The sequence below is a fragment of the Falco cherrug genome, chromosome 10 (assembly GCF_023634085.1).
Source record: "Falco cherrug isolate bFalChe1 chromosome 10, bFalChe1.pri, whole genome shotgun sequence".
NCBI classification, from domain to species: domain Eukaryota; kingdom Metazoa; phylum Chordata; class Aves; order Falconiformes; family Falconidae; genus Falco; species Falco cherrug.
This window is the reverse complement of record NC_073706.1, coordinates 143,191-168,920: the sequence shown is the minus strand read 5'-3', so window position 1 is coordinate 168,920 and position 25,730 is coordinate 143,191. Positions and strand designations below refer to the sequence as shown.

The window sequence follows — 25,730 nt, the reverse complement described above, 5'->3', positions numbered from 1 at the left end:
TGATACCTGCCACCTTCCCCAGGGCTTTACCTGGGCCCCCAGGGACATCTGCAGGACGTGGCTGGGGGTGGAGGGCTGCTGCAAGGGCTTTCTTGGGGATGCTGGGAGGCTGGTATGAAGCTGTGGCTCTTGCCAGTGCTCTGACATCGGGTTTATTCAAACCACTGTGAAGTTTGGAAATGGAGTTCAGTCCCATCTTTTGCCTTGTGGATTTCAGGGCAGGTCTCCCAGCCTAGCTATTGATTTAAATCCTTCCCCTGTTCTAAGTAAACATGGACTCACATTTGGGTCTCCTGCTTTTCAGGGCTGGGTCCTGCCAACCAAGCAGGAAGCTTTTGTGGGGGTGGAATTTCCTACGATCCTTTTTTTGAAGCTATTACCATGCTCTTGCCTGCCCTGAGCATCCACCCCTGCAGTGAGGGCCCTGCCCAGCTGCGTACTGGTATTGCTGAAACAAGCTGAAGATGGAGCTGGAAATGAGGAAATTGCTAATCCAATGGTTTTTCTCCCACGTTTTCGTAGGTTGGGATTAATATCATTGAAGCGCAGAAGCTGGTGGGGGTGAACATTAACCCCTTTGTGGTAGTCAAGGTTGGAGAGGAGAAGAAGCACACGGCAACACAGAAGTCAACAAACTGCCCCTTCTACAATGAAGTATGTGATACGGACAGAGGCTCTGTCATTGCCCTACCAGTGTCCCAGGTGGCTGGGACCATCCTTGCAGGGAATGCTCAGGATGCAGCTGCTCTCAGGCAGAGGAGCTTGTGATGCCATGTTGGAAGCCTGGAGCTCAGCTGTCTTGCTTTTCTCTTTCAGTATTTTTTGTTCGAATTCCATGAGCCAAGGGACACTTTGTTCCACAGACTCATAGAGATCTTGGTAAGTAAGTCCTCCTCTTTATCCTTCATCAGTGACTGGTACAGCCAGATGCTTCTGTGTGTAGGTGCTGGGAGTGATGTGCAAAGCAAGGGCACCAGCACCAGCCAGGTACTCCAGCCAGAGGCATCTGCCTTGCAGAGAGACCAAAAGGCCTCCCTGTGGCCACAGCACAGCAGAGACCCAGCCCTGCTCTGAGCCAGTGCTGGGCAGTGTTGCCTTCCCATGGATTTGTAGGTGTCAGGTTTCCCTAAATGATCTCTAACCTGATCCTCCTCGACCAAGGGAAAGCATCTCCAAGGGAAAGCATCTCGGTGCTCAGGAGGATTTGTGCTGTCTGCAGGTGTTCCACTCAAAGAAGATACCATTCCTGGGAACATGCATAGGAACGTTCAAGATGGACATTGCAACAGTGTACAGCCAGCCAGGTAGGACTGACTGCACTGTGTACCTGCTCCCTGACCTTGGCTTTGTCTGAAACTGATGTTTTCCTTCATGCTCTGCTGGGTCTGGTGAGGGCCCTGCTTTTAAAGCACTTAGTTCATCTGAGCACTTCTCCCAGCTGTCTGAGGGGTGGTGGCACTTCCTGCACCTTCAGAGGCAGGGTCAGGGCAATCTTAGTGCAGATGTAGCTGGGATGTGAAATGGTAACCTGGGTGCTCCACAGGGAACTCCTTCTCTTCCTTCTCAGATCACAGGTTTTTCCAGAAGTGGGCTGTTATCAGTGACCCCACAGACACCCGGGCAGGCGTGAAAGGCTTTGTGAAGTGCAACATCTCTGTCACTGCACGTGGGGATGTTGTGGGCTCCCTTCCCACCTCCTCCAGCAGCCGGGGTGAGGACATTGAAAGGTAGGTGTAGTGTGGTCTTGCGTGGCCTTGGGGAAAACAGTCACATCGCTCTTAGCACTATATTTTTTGCCCCATTTTCCCCTCTTCTGGTGTGGAAAGACCCAGGGAAAGAGACCTGTGATGGGGCAGGAACCAAACCTCCTGTCAGTCAGGGCATTTCCCAGCACTGTGTTTTCTGGGCTCCAGGAGAGAGCCAGAATATGAATTTGTCTTTCAGGAACCTGCTGCTGCCTAAGAGAGTCCCTGCAGAGAGGCCCTGGGCCAGGGTCTGCATCAAGCTGTATCGTGCTGAGGGCCTGCCCAGCATGAGTGCAGGCATCGTGGGTGGTTTCTCCAAGATCATAGGGGAGAAAAAAGTCTTTATTGACCCGTACGTGCGGGTCTCATTCTGTGGGCAGCAGGTGAGTCTGTTGGGGGTCAGCATGGGGCCAGGCTGATCCTCCTTTGGCTGCGTGGCAGAATGTGCTGGGCTGAGACTGCCAGGAGCCTCCGTGGGACACAGCAGTCCCACTGGAGACAGGCTGGGAGAACCCAAGTCTCACCATCTTTGGCAGTGGCCTGAGCCATGTGGCCATGGAAGTGCAGTGTCTGGATGAGAAATCTTTTGTGGGATGTTTATCTTTGCAGAGATATGCATGGGGGACACCTGCAGCCCTGAGCACAGCCACTGGCTGAGCTACTAGCTCTGCAGGCAGAGATTTCATATCCCTGAACATCGGGACAGGGTCAAATAAATCCTAGAGCAGAAGTCCTCTGTGTAAACCTGGACTCAGCCTGACACCCTTGGGAGAGTTTACTGAGCTTTAGTGGCCTTTTTCTTGCACCTAAGGCCAGGGTTCCAGATCCTGTGACATCCATTAAGATGAGAATCAGTCCCTGGGCATGGGCAGCATGGTGGTCCTGGGTGTGCTCCCAGGGGGGCCCTGTGACACCTCTGGATCTGGTGGTGCTCTCCTCTTGCTTCCAGCATTTCCCTTGGCTGTGCAGGGCATGGCCACGGCTTTGTAACAGGTCCCCTTGATCACAGAACCACAGAATGGTTTGGGTCAGAAGGGACCTTTAAAGACTGTCTTGTTCCCACCCACCCTGCCGTGGACAGGGACACCATCCACTAGACCAGGTTGCTCCAGGCCCTGTCCAAGCTGGCCTTGGATGCTGCCAGGGATGGGGCACCCACAGCTGCTCTCGGCAGCCTGTGCCAGCGCCTCGCCACCATCACAGCAAAGAATTTCTTACTAATACCTAATCTACACATACCCTCTTTCAGTTTAAAACCATCCCCCCCTTGTCCTGTTGCTACAGGCCCTACTAAAAGGGCTTCACTGAAGCACAGAGAGCAATTGCTCGTACAGGGACAGGAGCAGGGATGCTGCCACCTCCAGAACCTGCCTGGCACCATCTGCAGGTGGGACAGGAGGACCTGCCATTCCCAGAAAGGCTCTGAGGCATCCCTTACTCTGGCTACCAGCAGGGACTGCATGGCTTTCACATGTTCTCCTTCCTAGGGGGAAACGTCAGTGGAGACCAACACCACTGAGCCTGAGTGGAATGAACAGATCAGCTTTATTGAGATGTTCCCACCTCTGGCCAGGAAGATAAAAGTGCAGGTCCTGGATGATGCCAGTGTTGGAGACGTGGCCATTGCTACACACTATATTGACCTGCAGCAGATCTCAGACCCTGGCAGGAATGGTGAGGCCTGGCACTGCTGCCTGCAGGACAGGGTGTCCTGGGAAGCCCCATGCCACGCACCCTCTGCTCAGCCATGGTGGTCTCCTGGTGGTGGCAAGCAGGAGTAGCTGAAGCATGCTTACATCCCTGTGTCCTGGGCTGTCTTCTTGGGGGAAGGTCTCTCTGCGGCAGCACACTGTGGTGTAATTAGACCTTGTCCCTGTCACTGCAGGCTTTAACCCGACGTTTGGTCCAGCCTGGGTGAACCTGTATGGCTCACCGCAGAACTCAGCTCTGCGGGACATCCACAAAGACCTCAATGAGGGCATGGGTGAGGGGATCTTCTACCGCGGGCGCATCCTCATGGCCATCACGGTGGAGATCTTCAGCAGCCTCAGCATGGCAGAGAGGAAGCTTGGGAACAAGATGAAAGGTGCCCTAAGCAAACTGAAGCTGAAGAAGAAAAGTAAGAAATTCAAGGAGAAGGCCAAAGAACTCAACCAGCTGCAGGGAGAGGAGGAAGCTGGGGGCTCTCAGGATGCCAAGCAGCCTAGGGAGGTCACTGTGGAGGTGGAAGAGCTTCATCCACTCCCTGAGGTGAGTCCTGCCATGCTGGTGTGGCTGACCTACACTGGCCTGTAGCACGCACAGTCCTCATGGGGAAGAGACAGTGGGATCAGTTGTTGGTGTAACGGTCTGGAGCAAACCCAGCCTGTCCATTGCTGGGGTGTTGAGGGCTTTCTGAACCTCTGGAATGGCTGAGGCCACACCTACAGCCCCAAAACTGCCTCCCACAGGCTGGAGCACCCCCACATGCGCTGCCTTCCTGGCACAAGCAGGACATGTGGGTGTTCTTCCCGGGGCACAGCTGCCTTTATGCATGTACTATTTTTCCCCTGGAGTCAGGGAGCTGTTGGCTGGCTCTGGGTCCCTACTTGGCCTGGGAAAGGCAAGGAAGATTTAGCTGTGTTGGTACAGTACCAATCCCTTAGCCTACAAACCTGCTCAGTGGCTTCATGCAAGCATCAGCCGAAGCTGTGGCTCTGCACTGACCTGTTGTCCCATGTCTGGCAGCCCAGCGTGACCTCAGCAGCATCCCACTGATGTTCCTTAGGGGGACTCGCAGGCACTGGTCATGCCCTGGTGCTCAGCAAATTTTTGCTGAGGCAGTGTTTTGGTGCACAAGGCTCTTGGGTGGATTTCTGTCTCCTTGTTCAGAAAGCGCTGGGGAGGAAGGAGGAATTCCTCCTCTTCACTGCCTTCTTTGAAGCCACTATGATGGACCCCTCTCTCAGCTCCAAGTTTGTCAGCTTTGAAATCTCGATAGGTGAGTATTCCCTAGGGCCCTGTCTCCAGAAACCATGGGAACAGTGTGAATCTCTCTCTGACAGCCAAAGTCAGCACTGCAGTCCTAAGGTGCCAGCCCTTCCACAGTTCATGCCTCCAAAACAGGAGCTCAGGAGGGATGGGGGATGAGGCCAGGGAGTGCGCACAGTGCTTTAATTACCTTAAAAGTCTGGATGCTCTCCTATGGGATTGGACGTTTGCAGTATTTGTATGAACTGCCTCTTTGGAGAGAGTGGTTGGAAGTTTTTCTGGGAAGGTGAGGTGATAAGAGGTGAGAAGGGTTTGGGAGCAAGAAAGAGGAAAGCAAAAGAGGGGAAGCTGGGATACTGGGGTTGGCCATGTTGTGTTGAGGGGCTATGGCAGTGGGTGGTGGGGAAGCGATTGCAGGAGAGCAGGTTCAATCCCCCACCTGCTAAGCTGGATGGGTGGAGATGCTGAGAAATCTTCCTGAGTGACTGCTGCTGACCCCAGTGTAGGAGATTTAGATAGCAGTTAGCAGGCACCTGTAGCTGCTGGAACTTGAAGGCATACGTAAGGACTTCCTTGCAATCACCTGGCTCCCTCTCAGAACTGATTGTCTATGTGATGCTCTGATGGTTGGATGCTACTGAGCTGCTAGTTCCAAAAGTAGTGCATGCTCATGTGCTTCTCTTGGCAGGACGATTGCACTTTTTGTAAGCTAGCAAACTTCCTTAACAGTGATCCCACTTACCTGTTTACTGTTTAATGCTTAACTTCAAGGAAACTATGGCAAAGCTGCAGAGGTTGTGACCAAAGTACAGAGAAGAGTGGAAAAGGGAGAAGCGAAAGAAGAAGAGCAGCCTTTGCTGGACCCTGGTTCAGATGGTGAGCTGAATGTTGAAGCCTTGGGCCCAGCTTCAGCAGCACTGAACAAGTCGGTGACAAAAGGCCAGAGACCAGAGCCCATGGAGTATGACAGGTGAGTTTTCTTTGTCCTTCTTTTCTACCTGCCCTGGTCCTGCCCCAGCTTCCCAGGTTGGTTATTCCAGATGTTTAGTCAGCTCATCAATGCAAGTGCTTGTGCAGGTGTTTCTCCTCTTTGCAACCCTGCAGCTTGCCATGACGTAGCTGGCTGCCATTGCCCATTAGCCCTACAGGCCCTATGGTGTCTGCTTGATGTGTGTAGGTGGCCAAGGACAGGATCCCAGGGAAACTGTGACACATTGATAACAGCGGTCCCTTTTCTGGTTAACAAGCAGCATCCTAAGGACAAGCCTGGTGAGGAGGAAGGAGTACTGCAGCATATGCTGTCCTATGTTGAGCAGGCGAGACACATACACAGGCTCTTCCGGTGATAGGTTTGCTCTGTGATTGCTGCCTGTTTGTCCCACAGGCCTGGCAGTGTCCTGGTGTTTGTGTTGCAAGCCCTGTGCCTACTATTGCTCAGTTCCATAGCAGTAAGAAACCTTGGCAGCATCCCATGCTCCCGTCAGCCTTGTGCTGCTCTCTGCTACAAGCCCTATGTGTGAGTTTGGGATGGCAAAGGGCAGATCCAGCAGCTTGCACCATGTTGGTGGTGCAGGGCCCAAAACAGTTGGTTCTCTGTGAGCGCGACAGTGCCCAGATGTTGCTCCCTGTGCTGAGTGCACAAGTGCTGCATTGTGACATGGCGTGTACTTTCTGCAAACAGCAGCTCTAACCTCCTGTGCCTGCTGCCCTTAGGTCATATAGCTGCCTGCCCATGACGCACGAGAAACCCTGCGTGTATGTGTGGAGCTACTGGGAGGATCACACCTGGAGACTCTGCATTTCCAACTGGATTGTCAAACTGGCAGAGCGCCTGGTAGTGTGTTCAGTGTGTCATGTTTGCAGCATGGTCCTTCCTGATGTGCTTTCCTTGTAGTCCATGCAGTTGCTCTGCAAGACATTTGTCTTAAACATCCTCACCCTCCCCGTGTGAGTGCATGTCTCTCGCAGGGCTCAGTCCTACCTGCCCTTCAGACACGTGGGACAGGGCAGTGAGTGCAGAGCTAGTGCCCATGCTGTGCCGCAGCCTGACAGTGGCTCCTGGAGGTGTGAGTGACACTATATCTGTGACAAAGAGCTCCTCTGCTGCCAGTCCTGAGCTGCAGTGTGCATTGGGGACATGCTGCTGCAAGCAGACTCTCAGCCTCCGGCTGTCATTGGGCAGGGGATGATCTCTTTCTGCAGCCTTGCCTTTCCCTTTTGGGCTTAGAAATGCAAAAACAGAGCTTGCCAAGTGTATTTCAGTGGCTGTTCAAGGACTGAGACAGAAGGTGGTGTAACAACCAGTGTTAAGGCTGTCCCCATGCTCAAGAGAGTTCCTGACAGTGCAGTGCTGACCTACAGCACTCTCACAATTCCCAGCTCTGCAGAAAGGCAGAAGTAATTTCTGGCAAATGCATCCTTGTAATGTTTCACTCTGACACCACACAGCCACAAGCTCCCTGAATGTTGGGCTTTCCCCACAGGAGCAGGGGCTGGACCATGTGGAGAAGCTCATGAGAAGGCCAAAGGCTAAAGCAGAAGAGCAGCTCAGAGATGTGCTGGAGGAATTTGTAGCTGGATGCAGGTTAGCATGTCCCTGATTTCCTAAGGTTTCTTGTTTTCAGGTTAGGAGGTTGTATCGTGTTCTGCCTGGGCTGTGCACAGCCTGCTCTCTTGTCCTCTTGAGGTGGATGAGCAGAAGGAAACCAGGACAACCTGGAGAAAGGATCCTATAGCTCTTCAGGCTTGGAGAGGAGACCCCAGTCCTGGGAAGCACAGAGGTCACAGGAATATGCAGCCTCCATATTCCTGAACTCCTGGATGTTTCCTAAATGTTAGGACATTTCCTTCACAGACAAGGGACTAGTGTTTCAATTGCTGTGACTGCCCACTGGGGTCTGATATGCACTTCACTCCCCAGCCTTGTGATGGTGACAGTAGAGAGGGAGCCTCAGGTGCTGAGTGATCCCCAGTGTACCTTCTGAATTAAAAAGCTTGCAGAGGAGAGGGAGAGAGGGCATTGCAGAGAGGGGGATTTCTGATACATCCAGATTAGTACCAGGGATTTGGAGCTTGTGCCCCTGCTGTGTGAGCTGTGTGCTGCTTGCTGGGTGCAGGGGATGCAGAGCCTGTGCAGCTTTTCTCATTGCAGGCAGTATTCACTCAGCACAGAGAGAAAAACAATGGCACATCCAAACAACCTCGACAGATGTCGGATGAAATACCTGATGCGCAACATTGTAAGCTATGGGGCTTGGTGGTGGCGGTGGGAGCCTGTGCAGCCCCCACTCTGGGGAATGCTTCTGGAGGACCAGCTAGAACTGAGACTAGGAAGGAAAGTTGGGGCTAAGACTCATGGTATCAGTTATAGGTTTTTACTGCAGCATCTCCAACCTCTGCTCAGAGAAATACAGCTTCCAGCACAAGGAACAGAAGCAGGGACTGGCCGTGCTGCCTCCAGTTTTATGCACATGCTGTTGTGCTCTGATGCCATCCTTCCTCTCCTGTGGGACCAGTGTGGCTGAGCACATGCATGTTGCTGCCCATTTGGTTGCTGGAGGCCTTCTGGCACAGGCTATTCCTGCAGACCATTTTGCGGAAGCTCACTGAGACCCAGTGCCCCTGGAAACTCAGCCCATAGGCTGGATACCCATCCAGAAGATCTACAACAGCCATCCATCTGCCTGAGGATGGTGACGTGTAGGCACTTGTAATCCTGCAGAGAAGACCAGCTAGCTGAATGACAGCACAGTTACATACCTTTCATCCACACACAGCAGAGTATGTGGCTGTATTCATAGTCCCCGCCAGACTACATACCTTTGAAAAGCTGACCAAAATGCAATGAGAGCAGCAGGAAGTAAAATTTAGGCATGTCTGGGTCCCAGCTCCCTTCTGTCTGCCTCCCTGAAGATCACCTGAGTTATGGTGAAGGTACTCTTCTAAGTCTGAGACTCTCTGAAAGAGAGAACCAGCTGAAGAGATGAGTTTCTGGCCTTGTCCGTCCATACTGGGTTTGCTCCCTGAATTCCTTAGGAATATTATTAGTTTTGGTTCATCACGAAGTCTTTCCTCAGATGTGTACACTGTCAACTAATGGACATAAAAGCCTAGCCCCGTCTTCCAGTTTCCTACATCTTCGTATTCCCCTATTTTTGTGGCCCCAAGTTGCTCCTTGTGCAAAGCCTCCCTCAGGCACTATCTGGACCCTTAGACCACCAGCTTCTGAAATGTTTATTCCTCATACATCTTTCTGCCCCAAATGATGCAAAAGCCCATGGATTTCTGTTACCAGCTGGTATTGTCAGAGCTGGTGAGTTATTGGAGTATCCAGTTCTAGGCACCCTTCACTAAATGGCTTTTGACAGGTTCATGGAGGTTTGCTCTCGGCAGCTGGGAAGCGAGCTGTGGTGGAGGTCAGGCACAATGGGGCAGGATGGACACAATCAGCACATGGATGCTCCCCTTCAGAGCCCCCATGATGGGTGCCAGCGTGGCATGCCTGGGTCATGACAGGCTGTGTGACAGCTGTGCTCTCTGTTCAGGTCCTGTATGCAAAGCAGGGGCTCCGCGTGAGGCAGCGGCTGACTCAAGCCAATGTCAAGGAGAAGGTTAAGGAGACAAGGAGGATCCTGGCAAAGCTACGCTTCATGGCTAAAGAGGTACAGCTGCTCCCAGGGCACCTTGTTTCCGAGCAGGAGAGGGTACAGGCAAGGAGAAGGCTCTGGGCTGGCTGCCAGGGCTCTTGCTAGCTTGAGTTGGGGCTTTTCCTCTGCTATCTTTCCTTGCTGTGTAAAATCCAGGTTTCAGCTGCTGGAAGTTACCTTCTTTCATGCAATAGCTCTTTTGAGGGATGAATCTAGGCAGCTCTGCAGGGTTCCAAGCAGCTCAGTGGTGAGCTGGAGGCAGAGCTGGGCCAGCTCCAGGCCACCCAGGCCTCCCTGCCCTTTCTGCCTGGCCAGCCCAAGGCTGTGCCTGCAGTGGGACTGTGGGCAGTCTGCCTGGGAAAACAGTCTCACCTGTGCTACCTGCAGTCCCACCAGGGACTGACCCTGGACGCATTCTGCAAATTGAAACTTGCATTGAAATAAGGTCTCTGTCATGGATTAACCCCATCCAGTGACTTAAGCCCCACACAGCCACTCACTCACTCACTCACCCCACAGTGGGATGGGGGAGAAGACTGGAAGAGTAGAAGTAAGAAAATTCATGGGTTGAGATAAAGACAGTTTAATAGGTAAAGCAAAAGCCGTGCACGCCATCAAAGCAAAACAAGGCATTTGCCTTCCCAAGTAACTATTACACATGCTGGAGATGGCTCAACACCTGCCTGCTGATGGGAAATGGTGAATGAATTCTTTGTTTTGCTTTGCTTGTGCATGCAGCTTTGGCTTTGCCTATTAAACTGTCCTTAACTCACAAGTTTTCTCACTTTTATTCTCTCCCCTATCCCACTGGGAGGGGGCTGAGCAAGCAGCTGTGTGGGGCTTAGTTGCCAGCTGGTGTTAGACCATGATACCTGCAGGGCTGACTCTCAGAAGCATGTGCCCAACATTAGGCCCTTCATTTGCTTCTGGATCTCCAAAGCACTGTGCAGTCCTTCCTGCAAGGAGATGAAGCTTTCACTGTGTCAGTGGAGGGAAGACAAGATATGTGCTGTTCTTCTGCTGTGATGTTCCTCTCTTTCTTTCCTTCAGCCCCAGTGCACCCTCCCCGATGTACTTGTCTGGATGCTCAGCAACAACAGGCGTGTGGCATATGCAAGAATTCCTGCACAGAACATTCTCTACTCGGTAGTTGAGGAGGAGAAAGGCAAGGACTGTGCAAAGATCCAGACTGTCTTTATGAAGGTAGGGTTTGTACCAAAACGGTGTGCCCTTGCTTGCTTCACAGTGCTTCTCCTTCCTTGCTTCCAGCCTTCCTTCCTGAAATCTGGGAGTTCACAAGGAAACAGCTCTTGCTCCACCACTGCGTTTTGCCTCCCTGTGTGGTGCTCTGTCTCTTATGCTCTGGTCGGTCACTGGCTGATGGTGATCATCTTGGTCTGAAGGGGGGGCATGAATAGGATGGGAAGCCTACTAAATTTCCTGTGCTTCCAGGTCCCTGGCTTACACACTGGTGAGATCTTTGCCAAATTGGAAATCTACATGTGGCTTGGGGTAACCAAATATGCAAAGAACTGTTTGATGGAGCTGCCTGAGGAGTTCAAGTACCTCTCTGAGAGTGGACAGGAGATAGCCCAGCTCTTGGCATACAGTCTTCCCAGCTGGCTCAGCAGGGATGGTGAGTGCAGATGCCACTTTTCCATGGCTTCACTGTTAGCAGGAGAGGAGAGAGGGCCTGTCCCAGGGTCAGTGTCCAACAAGCAGGACCTGGCTTATCATTTCCAAGGCATGACTGGGACCAGCAGGTCCAATTTGCTCTCCTGAGGGTGCTCACAGCAGATCACTGCACATTTCACATGTCATGTCCTAACCAGAGGTCTCTGGGGAGCCTGCTGAGCTTGTCTTGCTCAGCCAAACTTTTTGAGATGTGCCGGCCTTCTGAGAACCACAGTGAGTGCCCCTAGAAGTGGTACCCATTCCTTGCAGGATGTGCCCACTCCTACCTGGCTGGCCCTCTTTCTTCATGCGTTTTTTGGTCTCACACAGGGCTGAATTGGGGAACTGGGACGTCTGTTCTCTTTTTCTTGCCAGATTTCAGCTATTTCCAGCTCCGAGCCCATCTGTATCAGGCTCGAGGGATACTCCCTGCAGATGACAATGGCCTTTCAGATCCCTTTGTGAGAGTGGTGTTTTCAACTTATTGCCAGACCACCAGGGTGAGACCGCTTGAACTCTTGCCTCTGCTTTCTTGGGGACTTGGGAAGAGAAAAATCATCTTGTCCTCACTGACACATTGAAGGCCAGTGATAGGGCAGTCTTCCTGGAAATTTTGTATCTCCAGGCACAGGGTATCTGTGTGCCCTGGGCAGTGTGACTATGTTCAGGGAACACTTGACAAAACACATGTGTCTTTGAACAGGATTTCAAAGGTTGATTGGCATGTTGATCCCAAGTGCTGATTTCACACTTCAACCATCTTTTCTGCTGCCAGACAGCGGCTGCCTGTGGCTGCGTGGAAGGAGGGATCAGCCTGTGCTTTCTTACTCTCTTTACAAAGTGCATGTGGTTTGTTTCCATTGGCTGTGGTACGCTCAGGCCTCCTGTCTGTCTGCAGATGCTGGAGGAGACACTGAGCCCCTTGTGGAATGAGCTACTTCTGTTTGACCAGCTCATTATTGATGGGAAAAAAGAAGAGTTGAAAACAGAGACCCCCATCATTATAATCAACCTTTTCAGCCACAATAAATTTGTAAGTATGGCGTTGCTGCCCTCCTGCTGTCTTCTTGAGGACAGAGAAGGCAGAGGAGCTCTGTGTGCATGAGGTATTTAGGAGCCACACCTCTGTTTGGTGTGATCATGATGCAGCTTGATCCTGGTCCACTGGTGGTGGTGAGTCCTGAGGGCTGTGGCTGAGACTTTATGCAGACTTCTGCTATAAGCTGGGGTGAAGCTGCTGGCTGCAGTGTGCAGGTGGCTCAGAGATGCTCTGAGCCAGGGCTTGATGAGTGCTCGTGGATCTCAGATCTCTCCTCTCTGGAGAAGCACTGCACATCTCCCAGCTGCCTGCCCCACTTCCTCAGCAGGCTCACATTGCAGAGGGCTTGTAATCAGGGGAGGTGATGTAGCTCTTGGAGCCCTTCCTTATCCTCTGTCTCCCAGGTGTCATCTTCCATTGCTCTTCAGTCTGTTGTCTGCCTTCATTAGTACTTCGAAGTCACGCTCCTCTCCTGCACCCCCTTCGTTATCATTAGGGAAATGGTGTAACTCACACCGGATTTCTCCTGAGCAGCTTTCCTGGGACCATTTCCTGGGTCCCAGTGCAAGACACTGACATATTGGAGTGAGTCCAAAGGAGGCCACCAAGAGGGTTGGGACTGGAGCACAGGACAGAGTGAGGAGAGGTGGACAGCTGGGTATATTCAGCCTGGAGAAGATGAGGCAAAGACAGTGTCTTATTGCTGCCTGCAGCTGCCTGATGGGAGAGGGCAGAAAAGGAGAAGTCAGACTTCTTCTGGAGGCACCCAGGGGCAGGATGATAGACTATGGATGCAAGTTGGAACAAGAAGAAAATCCAGCTTGATATAAGGAAGCAATTTTCACCCAGAAAACATTGGGCCTGTACCTCAGAGAGCTTGTGGGCTGTCTGTCCTTGGAGACATTCAAACTCTGGCTGGAGGAGACTGAGAAACCTGATCTAGCTTTAGATGTCCTCTGCTGCATGGTCCCAGGCCATTTGTCCAGTTCTGCATGGAGATGGAGAGGAGGGTTAAGAGGAGCTGCTACAGGCACATGTAATCTGTTTCTGGCTCTGGATGGAGCAGAGGAAATCAGAGGATGGCAAAGGTGGAAGAGCAGTCTTGTACTGTGCCAGGTTGGCTGGAATTAGGGGTGGTCTTTTCTTTGAGGTGGTGAGATAACACAGGGATGCTTTGACCCATTCCCCTCTTTCCTGCAGGGTTCTCCCGAGTTCCTTGGCCAGGCCTTTGCCGTTCCACAGGTGAAGTTGGTTGATGAGCCGTACACCAAACCTGCCCTGCAGTTCTTTGATTTCTACAAAGGCACCAAAGCAGTGGGAGAGCTCATTGCCACTTTTGAGCTGATTGAACTGGATTACAGTGGTTATTTGGAGGTAACGGGCTTGTAGGAACCTGCATGTGGTTGCCAGCTCTCTGGGGAGAGCTGTGTATGTGAGGAGCTTGTTGCACGGCCCACCAGAGGATTCTCTGGTGAAAGCCATATCTGGCTTTCAGCTGAAGGGAGGCTGCAGGGACAAAGCGTGTGAGCACAGATCAAGAGGGGAGGGAGAGGGTGCATGGCATGGAGTAGAAGTGGCTTTCATCACTTGGTGTGCTCTGGCTCCACCTGTTCAGCCATCGGTGCCTGAGGACGTGGAGCCCAAGGAACCTGACTACCTGGGAGACCCCCATGCTGGACGGTTCATCATTCCTGAGGGCATCCGCCCGGTGCTGAAGGAGTTCCGCATAGAGGTACGCTGCCTTCTGCTGGGCTGGCTCCTGCTGGCCTGCCCCAACTGGACAGCACAGCTGGCCTATGCAGAGGGCATGACTTAGGGGGGTAGTTGGGTTTGGAGCTAAAATGTCCCTTTGAGGCCTGAGAAGATGCCAAAAACGGGGTGCTTGACATGAGGGAGAAACGGTCTCAGGAGTTTAAAAGCCAGAGCCCTTGGGCAGCTGGCTTGGGAGGGTTGCCTCATGCCTCTCTTGGGGTCTGTGTCCTGCAAGGTGAGGCGGGTTGCGGCACAAGGAAAGGTTGCAGGTTGCATGGCCGTGCCATGCCTGGCTTGTCTCAAGCAGCTCTGAAGCTTCATGTTGTGCTTCAGATCCTGTTCTGGGGCCTGCGGAACCTGAAGCGGGTGAACTTGTTTGAGGTGGATCAGCCCCAGGTGATCATTGAATGTGCTGGCAAGAAGGTGGAGTCAGAGGTGATTGTGGCCTACAAAGAAAACCCCAACTTCACTGAGCTGGTCAAATACATGGACGTGGTGAGTGGGAACGGGGATCCTGCCATGCCAGGGTGCGCTGTGGCTGTCCTGCACACATGTACTGCCTGTGTGCTTGTGGCAAGGTAACAGGAGGGGAGCTTGCCCCTTGGGTTTTGCTCTCACGTGGCCACGTGGTTCAGCTGCACATGAAAACCTTCATGAAATTGCCCACCAAGGGCAGTCTCAGCCATTACTTGTCACTACAAGTCTTTGGCTTTTGGGCAGTGCCGCAAGGTGCGCCATCAGACCTCCCTGCCTGCGGTCAGGCTGCCATGGGTATCATCCTTGCTCCTGTGAGCCCCATGTGTGGTTCTTTTGCAGGAGCTCCCAGAGCAGGTCTACCTGCACCCTCCTCTCAGTATCTTTGTGGTGGAGAAGCGGGCGTTTGGACGCACTGTGCTGGTGGGTACCCACATTGTGTCTGATGTGATGAAATTCTCTCCCAGAGAGCTGGAGGAGGAGCCAGAAGATGTGCTCAAAGGTGAGCTGCTTGGTGAGGTTCCCATGGAGGCAGCAGGCAGGTTCTGCCAGTGGCAGAGATCTGTGGCCCTTCCACTCCCTACTAGCCAGGCAGCAAAGCCCTCTCCCAAGATCCACAAGATGCCCAGAAAAAGCACAGCGTGGGGCAGGGTAGGGCTGGAGGCAGGTTGTGATCCTGGTCTGTAGCACTTGTCTCCAGACTGGCGTTCAGGAAGCAGCATCAGCCAAGCGGTTGTGCTGTGTTAAGGGCTGGCATCCCTCTTTGGGGACGGCAAAGGGCAACTTACTGTTTTCTCCAAGGTTAGCTTAATGTTTGCCTCCCTACCACACTGGCAGGACTGTTCATCTGTGAATGTGGCACCTCCTTGGGATCTCTTTCCCAGGCACTGTGTGCCTTACATTTGTAGAAAGTAGAGGAGGGAGAATGGCTCATGAAGACGTCTTTATCCAGAAGGACGTTTAGCTGGGGCTATATACTAGACAGTAACTTATCCCTGTGGAAAGTTTGTGTATAGAATCTGAGATGTTTAGCCTGGGAAGGACTATTGTATTTAGCTGTTTCAGCCCCTTGTGTAGCCAGGCTAGAGATCTGTCCCCAGTGAGGCCTCCATCAAGCTTTAGGGAGCTGGTCCACTAGGACCAGGGATTGAAAGGTTTACGCTTCTCTCCCATCCCATCGTTGGGTCTGTTCATTGGGTAATAGATTCACTAAATAGTTCTGTGATAGTGACAGCCAGAGCTCCTGATCTAGAGGTATGCAAATAAATACAGCACAAAAGGGAAGAAGCAAAGGATTGATACATCTGTGATTATTTCCAAGTACGGAAGGTGTATCTCATAAATCTGAATTCCTGGGAGTCAGCAACAAGCATGTTGATCATGGTGTCCAGTCTCAGCACTGTACTTGTATTTCCTGTAATATTTTTGTAGGGTCTGCTGTCAAAGGCTTTCAAAGCAATCACACTATAGTGAGGTAACAGGGAGGGTTTTCCTGTGGAATAACAACGGGACAAAAAGTAGGAATAAATGCATGGAAACTTGAAACTCTTTCTCTTCGTCTCAGCTCAGAAAGTCTCATCCCAGCATCTTCCTTCTGAGACTGTGGTAAACATTGCCCCAGCAGCTGGTGACCCACGTCCCAGCACTCACCCCCTGAGTCTTGTGAAGGTGAGTGATGTATTTGACATAGCAAATTTTGAAGTTTGGAGAGCCAAACTGAAGGTTACAAGCATTCAAAACAAAAAATAATGTTCAGAAGTTCAGAGTTAGGTTTCAACCATAATTTTTTGCTCTGGACTCAAACACTCCTCTCTCCTGCCTGTTCATTGGCACCGTTGCATGTCCAGGCTCTGGCACAGGGAGGAGAGCTACATTGCCTAGTGCCTTGAAAACTGCTGCTTTTGTAGAAAAGCACAAACCTGGGGCTGTGTGTAGCTTTGCAGCTCCTGTGCTCTGCCTGAAAGCTGAGCCTCTACCAGAGGCTCGCAGGGTACTAGAGCAGGGTGCATGGGTGTCCTGGGTGGTCATTTCCTCCCTCTGAACCCCTTTCTCCGTTCTTTGGAGGCTCCTTTGAAGAAAATTTGCATCAATAAGCTTGTAAAGAAGGAGGATGAATATGAAGAGGAAAAACCAGAGCTCGAAGAACTGGATTGGTGGTCCAAGTACTATGAGTCCCTGAAGGAGCTGTATAACCAGGTAACCTTTTGTGATAGCTGTCAGCAGAGGGGAAAAGTAGCTGCACTGGCTTGAGGAGCATGCTTTCAACAGCACTGAGTGTCTTAGGAGCCCACCTGGCATGGATCTGCAGGAAGATGTGGGCTTTTGTGTGTCAAGCGCATTTGAGGTGTTCAGGTATCAAGCGTGCACCAGCTGGACTGATTTCAGCAGACAATGGGTGCTGACACATCCATGAGGCTAGGTGCCCAAGTGGTTTTGAGAATGCAACTGGATTTTTGCTGAGGCACTCCTGAAAATGTGACATTGCTGATTTTAGCTGCGGTGCAGGGGCTTTCATGCTGCTTACTTTCTGTCCTGACTGTCTTCCCAGGATGTGCTATGGGAGCTGGTCTGCCCCAGATTTCTTTCCTTGCCCCATGTCCCTTAAATCTCAACAACAAAAAAAACAGCAGGAGGATCTGGGGGAAGAGCAAAAGTCATTAAGGCACTCACTGGATACCATCCTGCAATGATGTTAATGCTAAATGATCTCAGGCTAGGTATTACTGACTCTCCTGGCTTGAAAGCTTTGACAGGCCTGTGCTTGGATGCAGACACCTTTGCTGTCAGGGAAGTGGGGTAACTGTTTGTGTTTCAGACACACAGTGATGAGGAAGATGTTGAGAATGATGACGTGAATGATGCAGGTGAGTCCTCTAGCAACATCCAGCTTTTCTGTGGGGAAGAGTCACGACTTGCACCATCCCAGAGGGTGCTGGGCTTGTGGGAATGGTATCTGAGCAGGCAACAGCTTTGCAACATTCAGCAAAAACAACACAAAAGGAAGCAGAGAGACTGGAAACGTTGGCAAGGGCTAACAAAGGCTATTTCAAGTTTAAACACCAAACTTCCCTCAGCAAAGTATGGAAAATTGTGCTGAAGCAAGTGCCTTCCTGAGTGAGCAAAAACCCACAGAAAGATCAGCTGCAAGGCTCATGGGATTGGCAAGATGAGAGCAGGAAGCAAAGGTGGGATGGAGAGAGGATGGTGGAGAGGCAAAACTGTTCAGGAGCTGCACATGATTCTGTGCCCATGGGGTACTCACCTGGGCTAGAGGATTCACTTCAAGGTAACACAAAGACAGTAATAGCAAACAGGTGATCTAGAACAGTGTTAAAGCTGCAGGCTCAGGTTTGTGGAGGTGTAAGCAGTGACACGCCTAGGAATGACCTGGGGAGGTGAGACAGTAAGTATAGAAATTATGTAAACCCTATTTCAGGAGAGGCTTTCTTTGCTGGGAAACCTGAGATGCTGTAGAGCCACCTGGTTAGACAGCAATGGCTCTGGTTACCCTGACGCAGTTCAGAGCCCTGGGCGAAAGCAAAAGCTATTGCTGGGGTCATTTTATGGACAGATACTTGAGATGATGGGAGAGGCCAGAGTGTTTCTTAATCTCTTATTGCCGTTTCTAGAAGGTGGGAATTTAAATGCATCCTCCATAGATGTGGAAGCAGAAGATGAGATAGCAATTGAAGCTGAACCTGCTCGACCCAAGAGGAAGATCATCGCCACCCTTCAGGTTGTTGCATTATTGGAGTGACAGATCTGGCCTTTTTCAACCCCGGCTCTTTGTCCTTGTTGTCCTCACCTCCCTGCACTGGAATTTATAGACTGGGAGGAGAACCTGCAGTGTGCACTGGGCCCCCATTGTTGCTGGGCTTTGAAACAGCTAGCGAGACCTTGGAGCCAAGCTGGGATGTGTGTGCGTACCTGAGGAGGGACCTAGGGGGATAAGGGAAAACAATAGCACTCGGCACTGAATAATACAGGGGTAAGGTAGGACCAGATGAAATAGTTGAAGCGCAGAAGGGATGATCTTTCTGACTCTCCTCCCCTTTAAGATGGCCGGAAAAGGCCCAAAAATTACTTTGTACTTATTTCAGATCTACAACTCTGAGCTGGAAAATGAGTTTGGTAATTTTGAAGACTGGCTGTGTATTTTCCCCCTTCATCGTGGCAAAGCAAGTGAGGATGAAGATAGAAACGAGGATGAACATTTTGTGGGGAAGTACAAGGTACTGTATCATTTGAATTACATATGTACTGCATGTGTAAGAAAATCCTTAGGAAAACCTGCATTTCAGACAGGTGCCTGACACCAGCAAAGCCTTGGAGAGTGCATGTTTGTGCAAGGTGATGTGAGGCCACGGTGCAGCATGGCCAGGTACCGTTGGTACCTGTTGAAGCAGTTGTATACTGTAGTTCTTTGTTAGTTGATTTAGATTTTTTAGCTCTTGCAAAGAGAAAACATGAAGCATAAAGGACTTGTTTAAAAGAGGCACTATCTTCCCACCCAGGAGATCTTGAAGTCTCTGAAATATCAACTACAGAAGTTGATTTAAGAAGGTCCCTAGAAAACCTTTGGTGCCCCTGCCTTTGGCAGTCCAAAGTGTGCCTGGAAATGTTCAGATTTTACAGCATTGGCAGTGGTCTGACAGCCTACAGCCTAACTTGCAAACAGGGACTACCTGGGCCATGTGGATGTGATAATGCCTTTGGAAAGGACTGTCTGCATGGGTCCATGGTATCTGTGGTCTGCATGGCTCTAGTCTTTCATTTGGCAGGCGAAGCTGGTCTTGGTGGCTCCAATCCTGTCTGAGATACTATCTTTTGTATCTGATTGTTACTTGCAGTGTCTTTTCTGCAGGGTTCCTTCTATGTCTACCCCACTGAGGAAGCTGGTGCAAAGCCCAAGGTCTCCCAGGGCGTTCCAAGAAACAGACCCATCAAGGTTCTTGTAAGAGTTTACATCATTAAGGTAAGTCTCTGGTGGTGGTGGTGGCAGTGATGTCCCTCCCTGTGGACCTCCTGCCATTCTCTGCTCAGTAAATATACAAGTGGCACCTGTGAAACACTCAATGCTGGCTTGAAGGCTCTGCCAGCCCAGAGGAAGTCAGCTGTGTCTTGTCCAGGGGGACCTTTCCATGCTGCATAGCTTCAGGAGGTGCTAAAAATCCAGATGTGTGTTTCTTGGCTCTACTTACCTGCTTTGAGTCCATGGGCAAGCAGGTGGTCTGACACTGAAGACATCGGTAGCTTGTTGAGTGGGGATTTGTGTGCAAATGTGACTGTTTCTGTTCTGGGGCAGCTGCTGGAGGGACCTGAGCAGCAGGCTTGGATGGTCTCAGGCCTGTGCAGTGTTCCTTGTGCAGGTTGCTCTCTGCAGCTGACATATGGCAGTACCTCTTGTGTATTCTAGGCTACGAACCTGTCTCCAGCAGACCCCAATGGCAAGGCAGATCCCTACGTGATGGTGACTGTGGGGCAGGAGCAGAAGGACACAAAGGAGCGATACATCCCAAAGCAGCTCAATCCTGTGTTTGGAGAGTATGCAGGAAATTTTCATCTAGCAGGTTTAATAGGAATAGTACAAATCTGGGCTCAGGCTGTGGCCTAGTATCTGTGGTCTTCTGTTCCTTTCTGCTAGAGAATCTTGTGCTGTAACACAAAGGTCCCAGGCATGTCTTGTGCTTCCAGCTGACACAGGAGCCCTAAGTGTTTTGGGTTAGGAAGGGAGTACTCCCAAGGGCTTGATTAAGATAAAGTAGCGAGCCAAGCAGCAACAGAACATTAGGGAGCTTTTTCCCGAGCTCCAAGACCTCTATCCAAGGGCATATGTTCCTGGAAAAGTAACTAATTTATTTGAACAGGCACACTGAAAACTGCACACACTGGATTTACAGAGAACCAAACTCTATCTTTGAATTGTCAAATACAGTTGTTAAATGCATAGGATGATCCAAGCAGAGCATGTGTTTCATTTCCATCCTCTTTGCTGATTGTACTTTCCCCATTTGCTTCTGTCCAGAGTTGTGGAGCTGACAGTGTCCTTTCCCATGGAATCAGAACTCACTGTGGCAATATTTGACCATGACTTGGTTGGATCTGATGATCTGATTGGGGAGACCAAGATTGACCTGGAGAATCGATTCTACAGCAAGCACAGGGCCAACTGTGGAGTGGCTTCTCAGTATGACATGTAGGTACCGGTGTGACACTAGGGCCGTGAGACACGTTCTTCTCATGTACTGCTTGGGTGGGTAGCAGAGCACCTCCAGTTTTGCAGGACGGAGCTGGCATCCACAGTATCCTTTGAGCAGGTGCTCCACAGATTGACTACAAATTACATGGATAACTCCATCTCCTTTAGATTCCTACCAGCTTCCTGTGATAGCTCTCATTTCTACTGCAGACTTACATATTTTGTGTACAGTAGCAAAAAATTCTTCAATGCTTTCATGTTGGTGTTCTATGAGAAAAGCGCTCCCTTGACAATGATGTGATTTTGAGCTCTTTCAGGAATTAGGGCCATTTCTCTGGTAGCAGCTAATTCTGTGAGCAGCAAGATTCATGACATCTGTTTTTCTCTGGCCTCATTCAGTATCGATTCTCTGGTGTCGCTGGCCAGCTTTCTGTAAACTTCGCCTACCCTGCTACTGGAGAATAAGCTGTGTGCATGGAGTTGAGTCCCCAGCACTGCTAAAACCTCTCTCCCAAGCTGCAGCTGGAATTTCTCCTGTTACTACTCTGAAGCTAATGGTTCTGTGGGGTGCAAGCCTGGCTTGCTTTCGGGGAGGAGAAGTTTGTTAAGTTTTTCATTCATTAAGCTTTTGTGTCCCCGTGGTTTTCCCAGTGAAAATCTGAGCAGGGATTTGGTGGCATAGCCTGTGCTGTAGGGAAGGCAGGGCATTTCACAGCCTAGGAAAAAAACATGTTATGTCTAAGCTGAAGATGCTCTCGATGTTCTCCTTTCCATGCAGAAACAGCTACAACATGTGGCGAGATGCTTTCAAACCCACACAGATCTTGGATAGCTTATGCAAGAAAAATTTGCTCCCTGCACCAGAGTACAGACGGGAGGAGGTCAAAGTGGACAATAAAATATTCAAGGTCCCCCCAGAGGCTTTTCCTGAAGGTACAGAGGGCTTGGAGAACACAATGACTGCTCCCTTAAGTGGGTGTCTGTGCTCAGCAGTGCACATGCTGGTGAGAGGTCTGGGAACCTACCAGCCTATCTTCCCTGAAGTATCCAGTCCAGCTGCCCCCACTCTATGCCCTGCATGGCCCAGCTTTCTGGGTTACCATGGGAAGCATCCTCAGTGCTCAGTGGCCTGGTTTCAGTGATGTTGCCCTGGAAGACATGATCCAGGCCATCAGGTCCCAAAGTGGCTTCCCGGGCAGCGGGTGGAGCTAAGTAAATCCACTTGCACAGCAGTGATGTGCACAGGGGTTTGCCGGCGTAGCTTATTCTGGTGGCTGATGCTGGCACAAAGCTCTACCTCCATCTGCTTGTGAGCACCAGCAGCAAGATACTGGCATCCTTTTTTAATTATTTTTTAGGGTGGGGAGTGTTCAGTCTCCTTTCCTGTTTTTGGCTGGCTTTGTCATTCAGGGATGCTTTCTGCTCTCGTGGCTTTGGGTGCATTGGGTGACTCCCCGTGGCTTCTCACGACTGTTGATTTTATCCTTGTGGGCAGCTTCTGCTTCTCCTTTGCCATTTTTCTTTCCTCCTTACTGACGTTACAAACCCTGAGCCAGGGGCACAGATGTCCAAGAACACATCAACCTTTCATGCCCTCCACCAGCAGTGATTGAGTACTTCCCTGAGCACAGGCCTGTCCTGCTCAGCACATTCTCTCCAATGGCCAGCACCTGTGCAATCAAATCCAGCCTGGAGGAAAGGATGGAGCAGATGTGGCCCACCTGTGGATGGCTGGGCCCTACAAGGCAATGCTGTGTAGCCTGTAGGAAGGATGATCCCCGTGCTTGACCTGCCCAGAGAGGGGACAGCTAAGTGTACAGCCAACTTCACCTTCTGTTCATTTCAGTGCTGCTGTTCCTCAGCTTTTTGCTGTCCTCTGTGGCTTATGTCATGAAGGGGAAAGAAATCTTGCTTGGGAGAGGGCAAGGAGCCTCCAAAAGCTCTTTTTAACCTTTTCTCAGGTCACTGGGTAGCTGAGAAGGGAGAAACAAGGTGCTTCTCTGGTGTTCCCCTGAAAGCTGGCTCTGGTTCAAATGTGGCTGCAGTTGGTGCCCCGTGAACATCTGCTGAGCTCAGGGACCACTTGAGATCGTTTTGGTCTCAGACTGATCCCGAAAGGGCAGATGGTTTTCATAAACACAGGGGTGGGTCATTGTGTCCTCACCTGTTGGTTTCTGCTTTTCTCTCCACCAGCAGGATTTGGTCTTGAGCTGCCTGGCTTTACTGTGCCAAATGAGTCAATTGCACAGACTGTTAACAGACAGCACAGCTTGTCACTGCCAAGTGGAGCACTTATAGGGCAAAACCTCTCATCTGGATCTGTTGGCACTACCACAGGGACATGGGGACTTAAACTGACTCAGAGGGTCACATCCTCCTCAGTGTCTCCTGCATCCTTTTCCCAGGGCCATAATAAATTCTTTTTTGTCCTTTTCCTCTTACTTCTCTTAGCTTGTTTGTCTTCCTGCCTACAGTTTTCCTCATCACTGCAACATATTGAACTCATTCCCTTCATCCTTTCTCTCCTGCTTCTCTCCATTTTGTTTTTCTGGTGAGGTGCTTGTTTGCCCAGTCCATCATCTTCTCTTACTTCTGCCTGTGACTAATGTCCTGACATGGCTCTTGCTGGCCAGATGCCTTCATCTTCTGCCTGGCTGTGTCCTGCTGCAGAGGCCTCTGTGAGGAACAGGAGAGGAGCGTCAGATGAGAACTGGTCAGTGGATGATGAACATAAGGCTTTGTACGTCCTGCAGCACTGGGAAGAGATGCCAGGGTACGGATACAAGCTGGTACCAGAGCATGTGGAGATCCGATCCCTGTACAACCCGGAGAACCCTGGACTTGTGCAGGTAAGATGTGTTTCCTTGCCCGGCCTATACATTGCTCTGAGGAAAGACCTTCAGGCAGCTGATTCCCAGTCCCCTAGCTGATCCCTTGTTGTCCTTCCGTTTCCTCATCATGGTATGGATCTCATGCATTGTCCCTTCCTGGGTGGGCAACTGGAGCTGTGTCTGTGGGTGGCTGGCCCTACTATGAAGTATTGGCCGTGGGTGTCCTTTGCTCAGATCCACCCTCTGACCTCTCGCAGTGCTTCTGAACACCCCTTTCCTTAAGGGACCTCTGTCTATTGATGTTGTGGTCACAATGCTGCTGGCCCAGAGTCCTTCCCGTCTTCTCAGGCTGTGTAGCAGTGCTCTGATGAGGATGCTGTGTGGGTGGCAAGGGACCTGCTCTGCCTTCTAAGCCCTGCCACCATGCACCACGGTGGGTGAATGTCCTTGCCTATCCCTGCCTCTTCCTCTGCTTTGTCCCCTGTCACGGCTGCTTTTGCACCCCTGCAAGAGCCCCGTTCTCCCTGTTGGCTGGAGGAGAAACATTCATCCTCCATTTTATGCAGTGCAGCAATCTGAACTTGACCATTTCAGTGTCCTGCACTTGACCATCTCCTGTTCCCTCAGATACCAGAGGTCTGTAACAAAGCAGAGCTCCGCAGTCACTCTGGCTTTGTTCGGCACTGGAAATGCACATGGGGAGGGGAGAGTAAGACTCATCACTTCTTAGTATTCTTGATTATGCTGAAGCATTGCATCATCGTATGCTTGTTAAGAGTGAGGAACATGTTGGCTTCTGTTTGAAACTGATTTAGTTGAGCTGAAATGTTTTTTCTTGGGAGCAGAGTGGGGAGGGAAATAAGCAATTTCTGATAGTTTTAATTTTTGCCCTGTCTAAAATGCAGTCACATGTCACTTTGAAGTGCTGGGGGTGGAGAGAGACAAGCGGTGTTTTTTTGTTGAGAGCTTCCCTTGCAGGACCAAGCCCTTGTTCCTTGAAGAGCTGGAGGGTGGTCTCCTCTGAAGTCTCTCTGCTGTCTTACTTCAATAGGGCTCCTTGCACATGTGGATTGACATGTTTCCAAATGATGTCCCCGCACCGCCGCCTGTCAACATCAAGCCACGACTGCCTGTCAGGTAGCACCCATAGGAGCGGGGCTGGGGCTGGTGAGCCTGCATGGAGGGTCACTGTCCCTTGCCATGCCTGTGGGGATATGCCACAGAGCCCTGCACAGGCTGATGGTCTGTGCTAGCCTGGCTGCAGCCCTCCTGTCTGCTTCAGCTCTGGCCATGGGATGGTCTCTTTGGTGGGGTGTAAGTGCTTCAGCTACGCAAGTGTATGTGGAGGGCAGGGTTAATCTCTTTTAAGGCTGGACATGAAGGTGATAGAAACCCGGCTCAGAGCTACTCATCTAGCTTTATTTTGGCTGGTGGGCAGATGTCCTCTGGGTGCCTGCAGAAGTGAAACTGAAGGAGGATATCTGCTGTTTTCAGTGATCTTATGGGGCTGTTGAGAGGGAGAGTCCAGATTCTTCTCAGCAGTGCACGTGGAAGGACAAGAGATAATGGGCATAAATTGCAGCAAGGGAGATTCCAGCTGGATGCAAGGAAAAAAATTTTTCAATGAGTATGAAGCTACCTGGGATAGGAACAGAGTGACCCAGAGAGGTGTTGGGATATCCACCATTGGAAAAACTTGAAATTCAGGCAGACAAGGCCCTGAGCAATCTGAGCTACTATGAAGTTAGAGCAAGAGGTTGGAGCAGAGACTGCAGACGTCCCTTCCTGCCTAAGCCTTTCTGTGCTCCTATGGCTAAGTGGTGCTGTGTGGGTTTCCCACATACCAGGGATCTGCTTTGCAAAAGCTGCCTGTTGTGACTGTGGGTTGTGTATTGGGTCTGGCTGAGCCCCGTAGCAGTCCTCACAGTGCTGTGCTTGTATTGGAAACTAGGAAGGTGCTGATAACACACCAGTGCTTTGACTGCTGCCAAGGAGGGCTTGCACGGCATGAGGGCTGTCTCTCCAACCTTCCCCCCTGACCCCAGCAGGCTGGGGGCGGGCAAGGTCCTGGGAGGGGACATAGCCAGGACAACTGACCCAAAGTGACCAAGGGGCTATTCCATACCATATGACCTCTGCTCGGATGTAAAAGCAGAGGAAGGGGGGGCATTTGTTATTTATGGTGTTGGTCTTCTGGAGCAACTGCTATGCGTACTAAAGCTTCCCAGGAAGTGGCCAAACATTGCGTGCTGATGGGAAGCAGAGAATTACTTCTTGTTTTCCTTTGCTTCCGTGTGTGCAACTTTTGGTATTGCTTCATTAAATTGCCTTTATCTTGACCCACAAGTTCTCTTATCACTTCCTCCTTCTGCTGAGGAGGGGAGTGATAGAGCGGCTTGG

The 25,730-nt window shown here is 51.0% G+C and overlaps 1 protein-coding gene across 19 annotated transcripts in view; it reads left to right on the top strand.

The window, feature by feature from the left end:
- LOC102048469 (fer-1-like protein 4) overlaps window positions 1-25,730 on the top strand; it is a 40,617-nt gene that overhangs the window by 10,136 nt on the left and 4,751 nt on the right. For 5 of the 19 annotated variants that reach the window (XM_027797770.2, XM_027797769.2, XM_055722077.1 and 2 more), the window contains 32 exons: window positions 523-654; window positions 817-879; window positions 1,220-1,304; window positions 1,568-1,727; window positions 1,945-2,128; window positions 3,233-3,419; window positions 3,631-3,995; window positions 4,617-4,725; window positions 5,487-5,685; window positions 6,429-6,549; window positions 7,199-7,299; window positions 7,867-7,954; window positions 9,260-9,376; window positions 10,412-10,564; window positions 10,814-10,997; window positions 11,411-11,535; window positions 11,934-12,068; window positions 13,275-13,448; window positions 13,690-13,806; window positions 14,160-14,321; window positions 14,643-14,802; window positions 15,865-15,968; window positions 16,365-16,496; window positions 17,116-17,164; window positions 17,930-18,036; window positions 18,401-18,532; window positions 19,165-19,275; window positions 19,717-19,844; window positions 20,326-20,496; window positions 21,278-21,432; window positions 23,170-23,348; window positions 24,382-24,467. In XM_027797770.2, coding sequence (XP_027653571.2) covers window positions 523-654; window positions 817-879; window positions 1,220-1,304; window positions 1,568-1,727; window positions 1,945-2,128; window positions 3,233-3,419; window positions 3,631-3,995; window positions 4,617-4,725; window positions 5,487-5,685; window positions 6,429-6,549; window positions 7,199-7,299; window positions 7,867-7,954; window positions 9,260-9,376; window positions 10,412-10,564; window positions 10,814-10,997; window positions 11,411-11,535; window positions 11,934-12,068; window positions 13,275-13,448; window positions 13,690-13,806; window positions 14,160-14,321; window positions 14,643-14,802; window positions 15,865-15,968; window positions 16,365-16,496; window positions 17,116-17,164; window positions 17,930-18,036; window positions 18,401-18,532; window positions 19,165-19,275; window positions 19,717-19,844; window positions 20,326-20,496; window positions 21,278-21,432; window positions 23,170-23,348; window positions 24,382-24,467 — 4,475 coding nt within the window. Of the gene's footprint in view, window positions 1-522; window positions 655-816; window positions 880-1,219; window positions 1,305-1,567; window positions 1,728-1,944; window positions 2,129-3,232; window positions 3,420-3,630; window positions 3,996-4,616; window positions 4,726-5,486; window positions 5,686-6,428; window positions 6,550-7,198; window positions 7,300-7,866; window positions 7,955-9,259; window positions 9,377-10,411; window positions 10,565-10,813; window positions 10,998-11,410; window positions 11,536-11,933; window positions 12,069-13,274; window positions 13,449-13,689; window positions 13,807-14,159; window positions 14,322-14,642; window positions 14,803-15,864; window positions 15,969-16,364; window positions 16,497-17,115; window positions 17,165-17,929; window positions 18,037-18,400; window positions 18,533-19,164; window positions 19,276-19,716; window positions 19,845-20,325; window positions 20,497-21,277; window positions 21,433-23,132; window positions 23,349-23,587; window positions 24,468-25,730 lie in introns of those variants that run through there. The other 14 variants (XR_008734136.1, XR_008734135.1, XR_008734134.1 and 11 more) reach the window with 12 other exon arrangements.